Consider the following 17,150-nt stretch of genomic DNA (forward strand, 5'->3'; position numbering starts at 1 on the left):
TATTTTAGTATTTTAATCTAACGATCCTGATCCCTTGATTAAAAAGATACGACCGTTGCAATGTGGATAACCAAAATAACCAAAAAAAGGCATACCAAATTATACTCCATTCCAGTTATTATAGATAGTGATATTATAGATTATTACCAGTAATCTATATTAATGAAAATGAATATAATTTATTATATTAAAATAATAGTGTAGTATGAGCTAATATATATTAATGAAAATAAATATAATTTATAATATTAAAATAATTTTCTTTTCCACAACAATTTTATGACATTTATCAATTATTGCTAGTTATTGTTAAGTGTGCAAATGACTTGAATACAGAAAGGGGGAATAATTTTACTTTTACAAGTATTATATTAATAAAAGTATATTTCAATATTTATTTTCGGAAAAAAGACAAGTTAAGAAATAAATATATCGAAATGACGGTCCTCTTAAGTGAAACTCAAATAAAACTTGCAGAATAATTTACAAATTAGGAAAAATATAAAATTAGTAACCGAAACCGAAGATAAATATACACGAACACGAGTACTTTTTTAAATCATACCGGTATCGTAATTCGTAACCTAGCCTATAGTGTGCTGCCGGCAGCTCCCTCCTTACTTGGATTCGCAGATCTCTCTCGCTGCAACTCTCCCAATATGTCTCATGTACGCATGTTTATTTTCCCTAATTTTTATTACTTTCTAAATAATTCAATTTTGATTTTTACCCAATTGTTGCAAAGTGAGATAAAGATGTGATTTTTGTGTTTGTTTGTTGTTTAGCTTGATAACAGGAACTCTTCGGCAACTAAGCGAGCTCGAACTGATGGTATGTATTTATAAATCTTTCCGTATGATTTAGTTTATGTGAATTTTTATATTTTTCTATAGTTAATGTATATTTGATACATTGATTGTAATCGAAAACATTGTCTCCAGCTTTAGATTTATAACAGTTGTAAAATTAAAACAATTTACTTGGGTATGGAATTGAGAGAATGGTTATTGTGATATGTTTCGACATTGAGGTTAATAAACAACTTAATTTGTACAAGATGCGAACCACACCTCCTTTAATAGAGAAAACTGAAGATAAAACTAGTAAGTGTTTGTGCTTAAGGCAACAAATATGTTATTGGTTTAATTGGAATATTCTCAGACTTAGTAAAGATAGATCCCTACACGATGACTGATGTCAGATACATTATTATTTGGTTACATGGATCTCGGGGCCAGCCGTCGGAACCTCTATCATCTTTCTCTACTAGAATCAAGGCAGCACCGCCTTGAGTTGCGGTTGAGCTTGAGCCTTTGTGGAAGATGTTATTGTATCTATCTGGTTTAGTTGTAAGAGATAAAAACCGGTTCTAGTGTAATTCTGTAATTAATTATAACTGGATAAATGATGGTCTTATATATAGCTCTGAAGAGATATAGTTCATGCTGAGATTTGAACTATGTTGTACGGACATGTGTGTTTTAGTATTGTATGTTTTGAATCGAACTTTATGTGTTGTTAATTTGTATAGGTGGACGTAGGGAAGATGACTGGACTTGTCCTACCTGTGGCAATGTCAATTTTTCATTTAGAACTACGTGCAATATGCGAAATTGCACACAACCTAGACCAGCTGATCATAACTCGGTAATTTTCGGTTTCATTCCTTATATACTTTTAAGTCATTTGAAATCCTTTTTTTTTATTTTGTTGAATTAGTAAAACACATGTGTTTTGTCGACACACTTACAATTAATAACTTTTATTTAAACGTGTTTATTTCATAAATGACTGGTGAGACCGACTATTCCTTGTTAATATGCAACAGACATGGTTTCTCTTATGTGAATGATTACAATTTCCTTATCTGTTGCCATGTAGTCAGTTCAATAAATCTGCCAGTATCTTTCATATTATATTTCTTTTTACTACATTTATTTTCACTATGTAATCAGTTAAAAGAAGGTAGAAGCTATACAGAGTCCTGTTTTAGTAATGATTCCTTGTTTTTTTTGAATCATAATGATTTCTCTTTTTTGTTTAATGTGAAATGGATTTATGTAATATATTGTTTTAATCAGTGTACTGGTTTAGATTCCTAAATTTGATTCAAGAGATATTAACAATTAAGAAACTAAGAAACTTGTCTTGTTGTCTACGAGTTTCGAGTTTCCAGAGTAATGTTAGGTTTTTGTTATTTATTAATATTGATGTAATTCTTTTTAAAGATTGTTGACTCATTAATTGGTATTAATTCTGCCTGTGTTCCAACTTATTACTCATTTTTGCTATAAGAAATCTAATGGATAAATATTTCTTGAGGCTAATCCATGTTGGCTTGTTTAATTGCTATTACAGGTTGCATGTCTATTTGTCTTTTTACTTTCTGTTTATATTTTTCTTAATCAATCTTTTGTCGTGCATTCCCCCTTTCTTTGTGTGCGTGTAGTATCAAATAAACTTGCTCATTGCTGAAACATGAGGTTGAGAACAATGTGTAAAAGTAACAAATTCAAAAATATTAAGTGGGACCATTTATAACAGATATGATTCATTTTACCCTCCCTCCCTCCCTCCCTCCCTCCCTCCCTCCCTCCCTCTCTCTCTATCTCTCTCTCTCTCTGTATGTGTATATATATGTATATCTAGGAAACACCGACACTCCAAAAAGGATGCCGTGTCGCCGTATCGGCCGTGTCCGACACAGCGATACGGCACCGACACGGCTGAGTACGTGTCTGACACGCCATGTGGCGTGTCGACAGAAAAAGGCGACCGACACGGGTTCGACACGCGATCGACACGGCCCACCGACCCAGCCTATATAAAAAAACCCAAAATCATCTTTAAAAAGCCCAAAATCAGTTTTTAAAAGCACAAATCATCTTATATTAACCCTATTTTTATGTCTCTCTGTCTTTTACAATGTTGGGCTTTGGATTGGAAACAAGAAAGAGGAGGGCTGAAGGTGGTTCTGCTTTGGAGAAAGCTTTTAATAATGAAGTCAGAGAACAATTGACCGCTGAAATTGCAAGAATGTTTTATTCTTCTGGACTGCCATTTCATTTAGCAAGGAATCCATATTTGACATATACAAATCTTATATTTTTTATATTTTTTTACTTTTTTTTGCCGTGTCCCGTATCCAGGACACTTTGATAATTGACGAATCCCCGTGTCCCGTGTCGCCGTATCAGTGTCGGTGCTTCCTAGATGTATATATATATATATATATATGTAATCCAATCTTGAAGATGCCTTTCAGAAATTTCAACTGTCACAGCCTCACTGGTTTTTTCCGTGGTAATTATACCAGGAACAGTAATAAAATATACTTTATGTTTCAGAAATTTGCTGCCAGGCCAATGCAAACTCCTCAGGGCTACTCATCTTCAGCTCCCTATGTAGGTGCTGGGGCGCCATCAAATTATATGGGTGTGCCACCTTATGGTTCTTCTCTTTTCAACCAGACGGGTGTACATTCTTATAATGCTCCCTTTTCGGGGAGCTCTAGTTATCACTATAACTATGACAACCGCATGTCTGGAGGCAGCCCATTTCGTCAGCTTCATTTATCTGGTCCAACACCTTATTCCCCTGGAGCTATGATGGGAAATGGTATATGTGCTTAACATGAAGCTCAGATTTTTAGTTCGTTTAATGTCTTTTTTGCCTTTATCGATCACCTTATTTGAGTTGAGAAATGCATCTAGCAACATTATCCATGTTCAGTGTTGTTTAAGTCGCATATTCTAAAAAGGCGCAGTACCCATTTTGAAGCGTGACTCGCGAAAAGCCATTAATCGTGCATTTTTTGACAATTTTTTCTAATCACAAAATTTTTACAAGAAACAATACTTGACTTCATCTTTGCATTCCAACATGATAGGGAACATATGTAACATAATAAAATGTCAATAACGAAGCAGAGTCAATAATGTTCAATAATTTAAAAGCTTTGGAGTTATCTAGTTGAATCTTGAACTCCTCAAATTCTTTGTTTTTCTCTTCATCATCTTCATCTATTAGACCCGAGGAGGATGCTCCGTGAGTTGCATACGTGTGAAACACTGAGAATAAGGTTTCTTTTCCTTTTCCTTTCTTCTTAAGTTTTTTTTTCCACTTACTAATGAGATTGTGCCTTAACAAAACTGTCTTTGTTTATTCTTTTGATTGATATTGTATGGTCTACATATGAACATTACAATCACATGCATAATCGTGTTCCTAAATATTGATCTTTACATCCGGCCTGTCTGAACTTGCATATTTTACCAAAACGCAAAGAAGTCTCTTCTATTGTTTTTGTTTTGTCAAGATTTACTTCTGTTGTGTTCACTTTTAGGTGGAATGTACACTGTACCACCCATGATGAACCGATATGGCATGGGTTTGCCAATGGGTCACGCTGATATGGTATCGTATTACACTTAACTGAGTTATGCAATTTTTTTTGGGAGGGGGTATTGTGCTTAGTCCTCCTTGGGGCCTAAGCTAACTCAAAGTTATGTGTTTCAGGGACCGAGGCCTGGGTTCTTTCCAGAAGATAAAGCTCCAAAGAGAAATGCAGGTGTCTTTCATTTCAAGTTTTAGTACTTCATTAAAGTAGTGGAACCAATGTTTAATGATTTATTTTATCTCTCTTGTTATACCGATCTTAGAGGGTACTCGTGACAATGATTGGACATGTCCTAAGTGTGGAAACGTCAATTTCTCATTTAGAACAGTTTGTAACATGAGGAAATGCAACACGGAAAAGCCTGGATCTCAGGTATGAGCATTTTCCTTCTCTAAAGTATTGATATTCTTGGCCAGTGGTACATGTAGTTATAAATCTGCATTTGTGCAGTACCTTATTACAAAGGTTATTAAGTTTATATCTTATAGATTTTTTTAGCCATCCATATGCAAAAGAGTTCATGATTAGAGTATAGTTAAGGCTTAATGACCTTTTGAGCCTCAAGGTTTGCAACAATATACCCATCTGCCCTTGTGTTACAAAAGCGTTCCTTTTTGCCCCTGAAGTACTGATAACAATTAAAGGAACAGTTTTATACCCAGGGGCAGATGGGTATATTGGTGCAAAAGTTGAGGTTCAAAAGGTCATTAACCCTATAGTTAATTGTTATTTGTTGACTTATGAAACTTCCTTGTATACGCAGGCGATGAAGTCAGGGAAGAATTCCAGTAAGTTTGTACTCTACAAGCACTTCTGTCTGTTGAACAGAATTAATTATCATCAATCTTTGGAAAGCCAACTTAAAAATTTAATAAGTTTAGCATCACTTGCACTTCATTACTTATTAGTTTTTACTTTCTGACAGAACCTGAGATGCCCGAAGGGAGCTGGAAATGTGAAAAGTGCAACAACATCAATTATCCTTTTAGGACAAAGTGTAATAGACAAAATTGTGGGGCTGATAAGCCATCGGACAACAGGAAGTCCCCTTCAGAAGCAGTGGATGATACTGATCAGGTCTGTTCAATGATGTATATACTTTTTATGTACATCTGTTGCTTGAATTCTTTAATAACCTGTGTACATATTGGAAACTTGAAAGCAGCTGAAGTACACAATTATTCTGTAAAGACTGATGGTTTGGCGAAGCTAATTACTGTTTTACTTAATTCAGAAATCCACTTTATATTCAAGGATGGACCATTCTTTCTTTTCATTTATTGCTTCTACGTTCATTCATTAATTTAAAGTTGTCTACTGTTCCAGTGAGTACTAGGCATGTTTGTGGGTTGAGAAGGTCCAGAGTTGTTGTTCAGCATTCCTCAGTATGGGTCCTCTAAAGTCAGTTGTGTCATCATCCTGTTGCAGCAAATGTCAGTTACCGTGTCTTCTGTTGAGTTGTGTTAAATGAATTTATGCAGTCTTATGGATCCTTTCGTCAGCTACATGTTGCCTGCCAGTTTGTTCTGGTGAGAGTCTCGGGTTTTGTCAGTTTTTAATAGGACTTGTACTTTGGCTGTCATCTAACGTAGATGGCGCCTACGTTGCATTTGTCAAGCAATGAAGTGTCTTCAATAACTATATCAAGGCATGCATACTGTCATTCAAACCAGTTTGTTATGTGTCTGCAGTTTTATTGTTATTCTTCCTGGAACTTCAATAGATTCTTTTGTTTAATTTTTATGTGGAATTATACAACTTTAGTGTCTTAACCTGGCAATGGAACCGTTCTTGAGTTTTAAAATAGGAGGGAAGCAGATGAAGAGAAACATAATTTTCACCCAACTTCATGTTTAGTGTGTAACTTGATGAAAGTAGTTTCACTCCATTACAAAAATATTATGGGAGTTGCTAGTAATTTTATTTGCTTCTTGTCTTTCTTCCTCTGCTTTCCTTAACTGGGGAACAGTTTGTTGTCTTGTTCGATGATTTGTACAAGCAGTATATTTTGTGATCTACTGTCTTTTGTTAATTATTGGTGTGTGTTTGGACCTTTAGTGGGTGGGGTTATCGGTGGTGTTTTTTTTTTTTGAAAGATACTTCGACGTTAGAAGAATTAATGTTAGGATGCAAATATCTCCTTAATTGTGTGAAATGCTGCAAATGCAATCTGTCACTAAGCATGTGTTATCTGGATTTATAGATTTCCTCCGCTGTAAAGCTTCTGTTTTCTGTGTTTATATGATACACCTAGGGATTAGCTTAAAGAAATGGTACAATAGCTAAAGCTTTTATTATGTAATGTGAGCTTGGGCTGAATTCCTTAGTTTCATAATTAAACATTTTTGCAATAGCTAAAGCTTTTATTATGTAATGCGAGCTTGGGCTGAATTCCTTAGTTTCATAATTAAACATTTTTGCATCCTATTTGATATATATACATAGCTTTTGCTTTAATGGTTACATTTAAATATATGAAGTTGTGCTTTTTATTGGGTTCACAAGTATACGTTAAAATAATTTTGCAAAAAAAAAGTATATGTTAAAATATCTATCAGGGCCATAATAAGCGTCAAAAAATCTTATTCAGAATTTTTATACCGACAGTATCGTATGAAATAAATAAGATTTGTTAAATTTTAAAATAAATACGTGATAGCTGTTTAGATCTAATATAATAAAGAGTAAATTGTATTTTGTAACCCTCATATTTCATTCAAAATCAAAACCGTATTCTTATTTTGCAAAATACAGTTTGTAAACTGTAACTTTAAATATGAAATATAATATGCATCCCATTAACATTTTTTTTTAAATATGATAATAATTTGGAGGGTAAATTGGAATTCAGTATATCATTTAAATAAATATAATTTTATTTTTTTTAAATTAAACTAAAAGTTAGAATTCAAATTATAAAAAAAATATGAATGTCAATTGTTTTAAGTTTTACTTAATATGTGTTGGTAAAATTGCGAACTGTATGAATAATAGATGTGATCACTTAAAATTAGAACATAACAGGTAAATAATACTCGTTTACACAAGAAATCATGAAAAATGAATATAAGAGCATATGCACCGGGAAGATCAAAACTTTGATTAATGAAATGAATCAATGAACTTTAACATAATCTTTATGCATTGGGAGTAAATTGACTTCATCAATTTGTGATGCTACATCAATTCATCAAACTCTCCTTTGATTTTTGATAGAGTTATCAACGGACTTTAATTACTATTCACACCAAAACTAACCTATTTTTAGTAGTATATTAAGATTTTGTCCATCTCTTTCTTCTATTCTCTCTCCTGAAAATCCCTTTTTAAGTCCAACAAATAGTAATTCATGAATTGATTGAATTATATGGCTGCATAAAAGTTGAGTTAAAAAGTTGATTTATTATGAACAGTAATTGACTCCATCAATTTTATCAATGAATTGATGGATCAAAGTGTTTCATGGGTGCATATGCTCTAAGTCAAATACAAAGAATTAAAATATTAGAAAAAGTTGTGAAGTCTATTTACAGGCCCCGTAAAGAAATTCATTAACATGTTCATGCCTCAGTGAGAATAAGGTTTAGAGATTTTCAGGTTTCAGAAGTGTTGAAGATTCAATGTAAAGGTGCCACTAGAAGATTTCAATATATTGATATTGATTGAAGATAGATAATATTCGAAGTATAGGAATCTGAAGAATTGAAGACAGGGTAAAAACAAAGGTTAAAAAAGACAACTGCACTCTTGAATTTATACTCACCGAAAAGTTCTTTTATATGTTCAAGCGTCAATGAAGAGCAGTGAATGAAGTATTTAATATTGTAGTAGCAATGAAGACGGTGTCTAAGTACCAGAAAAGATTCCAGTAAAAATACATTTGTTTATTGACAGTTGGCCTTCGAAGCGATAACGTTGCTATAAGCTTAACTGTAAGAACCGAGAAATTATAACCGTTTTGTATTATATTAAATGAGTATTATGTGTTTTATTATATTATAATTGAGGTTAATTATAAAATATTATCTGTTATGTGCCATATATGTTCAGTGTGGTTCAGAATATTTTTCGGTTATTTTAATACGTGTTAAATGAGTTTATATTAAAAGTTATTTTATCCAAAGTTCGTTTTAATAGTAGTTATTGCATGTAGAGCATTCAGCCTTATTTTGCATAATATAACGTTTACTATATTGATTTTGGGAACATCCAGTTAATTTTAAAAATGTCTCGTTTTGTGAAAAATGATTTTTTCGGGACCCAAGGGGTACTTCGGAGCTCAAAAAAATCATATTTATATTTTTACAAAATAACGGGACTTCCAAATATTGCATATTTTTGTATTTTTGGATTATTCTTAAATTTTGGGGAATTTTGGCATATATTATGTATTTATTTAAAATTAAAAATTTAAAAATTATTTCCCATAAATTATTAATTAGGGCTAATTGATTTAAAAGATATAATTAAGGCCTAAATTATGATTAAGGGATTTTTCTATAATTATAAATAAATTGATTTAATTAGTTTAATTAATTAATTAATTAATTATATAAATAATTCTAAATTATTTTTAAATATTTTCCAAAATTCCTAAATTTTATTTATTAATTAATTATTTAAATTGATTAATTATTTTGATAATTAATCAGTTTATTTAAATATTAATTTATTTTACCTTTATTTAATTTCCAAAAATTATGAAAAAATCATTTTTGGTTTTGATTTTTCCTAAACAATTATTTTAAAAATAGGATTAATGATTATTTAATTTGAATATCAATTATTTTACATAATAATTTGATTATTTTTTTTCATTAAATATTTATCGAACCGTTTATCCGTTTTAAATGAAACAGACGTTTCTAAAAATAGAAAAATGATATGTTTTCGATGAAATTGTTTTAAATCTCAATTTCTTTCGGAAACGAGTCAGCTTTCGATATTTATTTCTTTAGACCTAAATTATTCTATAAATATGTGTTAAATAATTTATAAAATTATTATACGAGTCAGATATTATGTAAAAATGCGAATAATGATCTGTTTTCGATTCTAAAAATATTTTAATAACCTGTATGATGACCTGACTTATGTGTTATGTGATTTATGTGTGTAGTTGAGTCCTAATTGCTAGTTTTAATTATTTCGCGAGTCATTTTCTATCGTACGGGTAGACGATAAGGTATAATCGGATAAAGATTGTTGTGCAATTATTGTACCAACCAATTAAATTAATATATTTTATCTATGGATACGAATCGAACGAGGCAGTACAAGAAAAGACTAGCTAGCAATAGTAGAGTTTGTCGTAATCGCATACCAGGCAAGTTTTCTTCCCTATTCTTATTTCAGAATAGTGAAATACTGTACCTATCATTACACCAGATACAAATTATGCTAGTATGCATATTTCTTGATCTTCCATTTCAATAATTATTGATATCTTGAGCATATGAACTTTTTTCGGGTTTATTACAATTCGGTTATTATTCTTTTGATAATATTTCTATTATAATTCTTGTTATCCTGGATAAGTGAATGCTTCCATTCATATTCAATTTGATTGCGCACTATCTATATCTAGATACAAATCGTGATGTTGGGATAACATCAAAGCATACCGATTGTTCCAGATGCTTACCTGATGGACTGGATGTTTACAGATAGGGACAGGGATGGACCATACCCTTTATTTTATTAAGGTTAGAATAGGCTTGGGTACCCGATATGATGGTGGGTCTATGCGGATGAGCATAGGTCCGTACTGTATCCTGACTGACCAGCGGGTTATAGTACATATGTTGGTTCTTGTGTCCAGTCTAGTTTATTGTTGATCGCCGTATGCAGCATTTCTTATTAATTGCAAAAATAAACAAATATCCATTGAGATTACTTATCTATCCCTTATCAGATTCACCTGATTTACTTTTGTTGGTACTTGTGGATATATTTATAATATGGACTTGCTGAGCAATTATGGCTCATGCTCGTTGTTACTTCCTTTATCTTTCAGTAAATCTTGAGAATGAAGCCTGTTCACACTTGAGTGGTAAAGAAACGAGTGAAAAGGCAGGACCCTCTGGCACCAAGGATGTTAACACCAATCCAGGAAGAGAGCTTTGAGTTACCCGCACATGTGTAGTTTGTGTAGTATATGTGTATGTTAAAAAATGAATTAGTTGTAAAGTTTAACTAGGCTTTTGGAGTGTAGTATGTTTCTTATTAGAGTTTTGAGAGAATTTTATTTTGGAATGTAATAATAGTTGTGTTTGTGTTCTTGTTTTATACCAAAACATGAGAAAGATCATGAGTTGTTAGATGGGTTAGATGCATATTTATTCATGTATATTATACAGGTTGGTTTATGTTATGTTTGGCAAGTAACCTCCAGATCTAGACCCCATATTTGGAGAGCGTTATTGTTTGGCATTAGAGCTGTAGATTTTGGTCTCTGAAACAAGAACAATATGATTAAGATAGGATAAGAAGATCACATGAGATAAGAATAGAGTTGTAATGACTCATATTGAGTTATTTTAGGAAATAGGTTAGAATTTTGTTTGGATTTTAGTAATAGATGGTAAACTTTTTTTATACCATGCTTATTTTACCAGATAGAGAACTCATCTGAGCGTCAACGATGAGAGCAGGTACCTAATGTTCCAGGCCCAAGTAGCACCTGTACCAGATCCAGTAGTTCCTCTACCAGCATTGCTCCTGAGCCAACATCATTAGTCGCATGATAAGTGGATTTTATATCTACTTGGAACGCTTCATTACATGCTTAAGTTGGTGTTTTGGACTCAAGTTATTGGCATTTTTGATGTGTTCTTGTATTATTGCATTGCAGACATTAGATGAATAAATGAGCTTATCAAAGAAATATGCTGAAAAGAGATCAGAATTCGAAGCCTAGGCCATATTCATGTTGAAGAGAATCTCTATAGCTTCGCGTGGACCATTGAATCGCCAAATTCTGACAAACGGAACTCAAGTTACTGCAAATACAAGAAATTGCATAAAACTTCAGAAGCTTGGCACGCCCGCGCGGGGATGGGGGCGGCCGCGCCAGACATGCAGAAGTGCGCGCGCCCGCGCGGAGACTGGGGCAGCCATGCGGGGTCCCTATAGCAGAATCCTGATTTGAGTTGAATTCGAAGAATTTGAGATCCCAGGTAGTCCAGAAGCTTATATAAACCAATAAAAAGATGTTTTTAACAACAAGGAGATAAGGGAGAGCAATAAGAAGACCTAGAGAGCACAAGACGGCTACGGAGAAGAAAACTTTTATATTCTTCAATATAGTTGATACTTTGGATGCTTGTTTTCGATTTGTCTTTGAACCCTAATACTCATATATTATTTATTATCATGTTTGCATTGGAACCCATGGTGACGATGAGTTTGATTATGAACTAATCGTTGTCATGGGGTTCTAACGGATTTATTTATGGGAGGGGTCCTTGTAGCAGAATCCTGATTTGAGTTGAATTCGAAGAATTTGAGAGCCCAGGTAGTCCAGAAGCTTATATAAACCTATAAAAAACGTTTTTAACAACAAGGAGCTAAGGAAGAGCAATAAAAAGACCTAGAGAGCACAAGACGGATACGGAGAAGAAGACTTTTATATTCTTCAATATGGTTGATACTTTGGATGCTTGTTTTCGATTTGTCTTTGAACCCTAGTACTCGTATATTGTTTATTATCATGTTTGCATTGGAACCCATGGTGACGATGAGTTTGATTATGAATTAATCGTTGTCATGGGGTTCTAACGGATTTATTTATGGATTTCAATAGTTAATAATTTTATAATCCTTTGTGTGTGGGTTCCTAGTTTGGTTGTGCTTATTCGTCTTTGATGCGTAGCTAACATCTAAGATTGTTTGTTAATCTCTATTGAAGCGATAGTGAATATAGAGGTTTAGAACTTGCCATGCTAGCATAGGTTTATGTACGAATTGATATGCATAATTCGTGGGTAATTTTAACCATCTTATTCACCCTATGTAATCACGATAGATAACTTGCTCTTAAACCATTATGTTTTCAATCTTTATAGACATATAGGGACTAATCATAATTGGTGTCTATTCAACTTCTATCTTAATTATGGATGTTTGATAGTAGGGTATACGTATAACAAAAGTTAGCGTATACTAGTTTCGTGTTATATGGTTACTTGTCATCATCATCACATGCTAGGATAAAAGAACATAAACTTTGAATGAAGTATTTAATGAAGTTGGAATCCCATGTTTATTCCCATATAAGTAATTTAATCTTAATTCTCTTAGTTAAAGCTATTTAGTATAATCTCTTAGTTAAATCAAAACTCAATTTGTTATTTATCTTAGCATTGAACGATAACCATACATTGTTGCATAAGTGTATAATATGAACTTAACCTAAACCAGTCCTTGTGGGAACGAACTTGACTTATATCTTATACTACTTGTGAACACATGCGCTTGCGTGTATTTTCGCGTGTGTAGTGCAGACAAGTTTTTGGCGCTGCTGCCGGGGATATCAGTGTTAAATATGTGCTTGACATCGGTGGTCGTTAAAGTTCACTGACTCAGATATTTTACTTGTTTACTTTGTTTGTGATTCAGGTACTCTAGAGAGCGTGTATGCGAACGCGTTCTCAATCTCGTAAGGAAATATTGGACGAAGTTGAAGTAGTTGACGAAATTTTTGAAGAAGAGGAGAAAGTTGAAGAAGAAGCGATTATTGCAATGGGAGAACCAGCAACGAATCCGAAAGCTTTGATGGATTATTCTCAACCGAAGATCAATGACATTCAGTCTAGCATTGTCAGACCAGCTATTGCGGTGAATACTTTTGGAATCAAGTCTAGCACGATTCAGATGGTGCAGAACTCAGTCCAGTTTGAGGGTTCCCCAATGGAAGATCCCAACATGCACATTAGAGATTTCATCTAGATCTGCGCCACTTTCAAGTTCAACAATGTTTCTGAAGATGTTGTGAAGATGAGGCTTTTCCCATTCTTTCTGAGGGAAAAAACTAAGTGTTGGTTGCATTCTCTACCACCAGGTTCAATCACTACTTGGGAGGATCTTCCTCAGAAGTTTCTTACTAAATTCTTCCCTATGGCGAAGAAAGCTACAATCATGAACGCTCATACTCAATTTACGCAGCAATCGGGAGAATCTTTTTGTGAGGCTTGGGAGCGCTACAAGGAGATGCTTAGGAAGTGTCCTCATCATGGCATGCCTGATTGGATGATCATCAATTATTTTTACAATGGTTTGGGAGCGCATTCCAGACCCATGCTCGATGTAGCATCAGGTGGAGCCTTATGGGCTAAGAGCTACGATGAAGCTTATGAGCTAATTGAGTTGATGGCTGCTAATGAATATCAGAACCCAACTCAGAGACTACCTCAAGGCAAGGTAACAGGAATTCTGGAGGTGGATATAACTACGTGTTCGCACTAAAACACACGCGAAATTATACGCAAGCGCACGTGATCACAAGTAGTATAAGATATAAGTCAAGTTTGTTCCCACATGGACTGGTTTAGGTTAAGTTTAGATTAGGCACCTATTAAACAATATATGGTTATCGTTCAATGTTAAGATAAATAACAAATTGAGTTTTGATTTAACTAAGAGATTATACTAAATAACATTAACTAAGAAAATTACGATTGAATTACTTATATGAGAATAAACATGGGATTCTAACTTCATTAAATACTTCATTCAAAGTTTATGTTCTTTTATCTTAGCATGTGATGGTGATGACAACTAATGAGATAACACGAAACTAGTATACGCTAACTTTCGTTATACGAATACCATACTATCAAACATCCACAATAGAGATAGAAGTTGAATATACACTAATTATGCTTTGTCCCTATATGTTTATAAAGATTGAAAACATAATGATTTAAGAGCAAGTTAGCTATCTTGATTACATAGGGTGAATAAGATGGTTAAAATTACCCATGAATCATGCATAACAAATATACATGAACCTATGCTAGCATGGCAAGTTCTAAACCTCTATATTGACTTTCACTTCAATAGAGTTTAACAAACAATCTTAGATGTTAGCTATGCATCAAAGACGAATAAACACAACCAAACTAGGAAATCATGAATCACCACACAAGGGATTATAAAACAATTAACCATTGAAATATATAAATAAATCCGTTAGAACCCCATGACAACAATTAGTTCATAATTGAACTCATCGTCACCATGGGTTCCAATAAAAACATGGTAATGAATATAAGAGTACTAGGGTTCAAAGATAAATCGAAAACAAGTATCCAAAGTATCAATTATATTGAAGAATACAAAATTCTTCTTCTCCATAGCCGTCTTGTGCTCTCTAGGTCTTCTCAATATTCTCCCTTCGCTCCTTCTTATTAAAAATGAATTATTATAGGTTTATATAGCTTCTGGTCGATCTGGGCCTTCAAAATCATCAAATTAAGTAGAAACAGAATTCTGGTGCAAGCATCTGGCGCGGCCGCCCCAACCTCCACGCGGGCGCGCGACGTCTTTGACCTCTGGCGCGGTCGCCCCACCTTTTGTGCGGGCGCGCCAAGCCTCTGGATTTTTCTTCCTTTTCTTGTTTCTTTTGTAACTTGAGTTCCGTTTTTTCAGAATTTGGCGATCCAATAGTCCACGCGAAGCTATCGAGATGCTCTTCAACATGAGAATGGTCTTGACTTCAGATTCTGACCTCCTTTCAGCATATTCCTTGGAAAGCTCATGTAGTCATCCAAGTAATGCCTGTAATGCAAAAACATAGAAATACATCAAAAATCCCAACTTGAGTCCAAAATACCAACTTAAGCCTGTAATGAAGTGTTCCAATTAGATATAAAATCCACTTATCACACCCCCAAACTTGAATCGATGCTTGTCCTCTAGCATAAACAAACTCAAAACTACAAAACAAAACTAATGCATGAATGCAACTAAATGATAATGCAATGGATCCCCTCAGAGTAACCATAACCAACCAACAAGCTAATGTCTCTAAGAATGCAATGAGTTTTAACAGAGTTTGAATAAATCTCACAAACCAGAAATGTGTGTGTGTGTGGATGCTTAACAGATATACTCTCGATACTAGATCAATAACCATAACTTATCTTTCATCATAAAAATCACAAGCTTATAAACATAGTAGATGATAAACCCATAATGACTCATAACACCTCCTTTCTACTAGAGTTATACAAGGATTCATGCTATTATTGAACACATAACAAATATGCTTATTTGACCATGCAATGAATGAGGTCTCAAAAGACTTATACAATAATACCCATGTATCGAGCGTTAGGTTAGCGGATCCCAGACTATAAAAGCGTTAGGTCACTAGGCACAAAGTCTCCTAGAACTTAATAACACGAGTATTAAAGAGCTCACTCTTGATCAATTATGCATAAACACATATTTTTTTCTTTTCTTTTTGTTTTTCTTATAACAATTTCTGAATGAGCGCGTTTCGCTCCGTCTCATTCAACCCTAGACTACTCATAAAATATGACCCGACTACTAGCCATTTGACGCTTAGCCTTATTCACAACTAGCAATGAAATCCAAGTTTTTCTCCAATTTTAAAATTCAGTGTTCTTTTATCATTAAGAGAATACCAAAAATTCTACATATAAACAAGTGATTAAATCTCAACAAATAGCCAAATATGATCATGATCTAGCTCAAAAAGCAATCCTATAAGACTTGTGAAAATTTTTTATGGGCATGTAAATCAATTCATTAAGACTTAAACATCCCTGTATTCATCATCACCACACTCAAATTAACGTCAACTTATCAATCAGAATTAGCTCAACCTAAGGGATCATGTTATATGCATGCAAATGCAACTATATGAACTCATGTAAAAACTAAAATAAATATGTCCTATATGTAACACCCTCCAAACCCAGGTCAGAAGTTTAGGGTCCACAACACACACACACATACACACCATATTTAAACCTGTATATAAAATATTGTATGCATTGACCCTTCTTTACACAACCACGGATCGCAACAGGTTAAAGTATGAATATAAGCCACCACCTTAAATTTTATTACATCGTACCAAAACCCAACTAGTTCAACTTACAACTGATAATGATATCGTTCTTAGAATCTTGCATAACTCATTTATAATATAAAGCTCCTGCTAGCTCGATTAAACTTAACCTGAAGTCCTAGCTCGCACACTGGACTGGGAATCCTCATTACCAATAATTTCCTTTTCAACTGTTAAAAACATAAAAAGGTTTGCAAGAGTGAGCTAACTAGCTCAACAAGTTATAATAGCAATAACCGAGGTTAAATAATAATCAATTGAAATGATTCAGAAGAATCAAGTTTCTGAATAAGCAATGATTAGAATTAGATATTCACTTTTCATTTTAAAAAACAAGGTTAGGCTGTTGATAAGTCACGCACGAACCCCGAGCAAGGCTCCCAGCTTTGCTCTATATACATGATCCAAGACACACATTGGCCTATTATGACCACGAATCTGGTCCGACCACGAATCTGGTCCGACCACGAATCTGGTCCGACCACGAATCTGGTCCGACCACGAATCTGGTCCATATTTATAAAACCATCCAAGTCTAAATCAATTCAATATGATAACCAATATAATTCAATAAGCTGAATCATAAATAACATTTATCTTGAAACATAAGATGATTCACAATACCATGAGGGTATAACAAGGAATTCAAAT

General features: G+C 33.7%; 1 protein-coding gene and 1 non-coding gene across 3 annotated transcripts; one reads left to right on the plus strand and one right to left on the minus strand.

Moving 5' to 3' along the window:
- Positions 1-508: 508 nt before the first annotated feature.
- Positions 509-6,136, plus strand: LOC141659039 (ranBP2-type zinc finger protein At1g67325-like). 2 transcript variants are annotated; one of them, XM_074465771.1, is made up of 10 exons: positions 511-668; positions 786-831; positions 1,532-1,647; positions 3,348-3,618; positions 4,346-4,416; positions 4,519-4,570; positions 4,662-4,771; positions 5,163-5,187; positions 5,325-5,476; positions 5,726-6,136. In XM_074465771.1, the coding sequence occupies exons 1-10, from the start codon at positions 660-662 to the stop codon at positions 5,726-5,728; spliced, it is 855 nt and encodes a 284-aa protein (XP_074321872.1). In that variant the 5' UTR covers positions 511-659; the 3' UTR covers positions 5,729-6,136. The 2 variants fall into 2 exon arrangements, with proteins under 2 accessions (XP_074321871.1, XP_074321872.1); XM_074465770.1 differs by lacking the exon at positions 5,726-6,136 and having other exon boundaries at positions 509-668; positions 5,325-5,719.
- Positions 6,137-13,531: 7,395 nt separating this feature from the next.
- LOC141663445 (small nucleolar RNA R71) lies at positions 13,532-13,638 on the minus strand. Its single transcript, XR_012551515.1, has one exon. It is a non-coding gene; the product is annotated as a small nucleolar RNA R71 (small nucleolar RNA).
- Positions 13,639-17,150: the final 3,512 nt, after the last annotated feature.

This window comes from Apium graveolens, chromosome 5, assembly GCF_009905375.1.
Source record: "Apium graveolens cultivar Ventura chromosome 5, ASM990537v1, whole genome shotgun sequence".
Lineage (NCBI taxonomy): Eukaryota > Viridiplantae > Streptophyta > Magnoliopsida > Apiales > Apiaceae > Apium > Apium graveolens.

What these genes read in the sequence shown, in the direction of transcription:
- LOC141659039 (XM_074465770.1), top strand. An exon ending in TAAGCGAGCTCGAACTGATG is followed by an intron (nt 832 to 1,531) that starts GTATGTATTTAT and finishes TAATTTGTATAG; the next exon opens with GTGGACGTAGGGAAGATGAC. An exon ending in TGGAGCTATGATGGGAAATG is followed by an intron (nt 3,619 to 4,345) that starts GTATATGTGCTT and finishes GTTCACTTTTAG; the next exon opens with GTGGAATGTACACTGTACCA.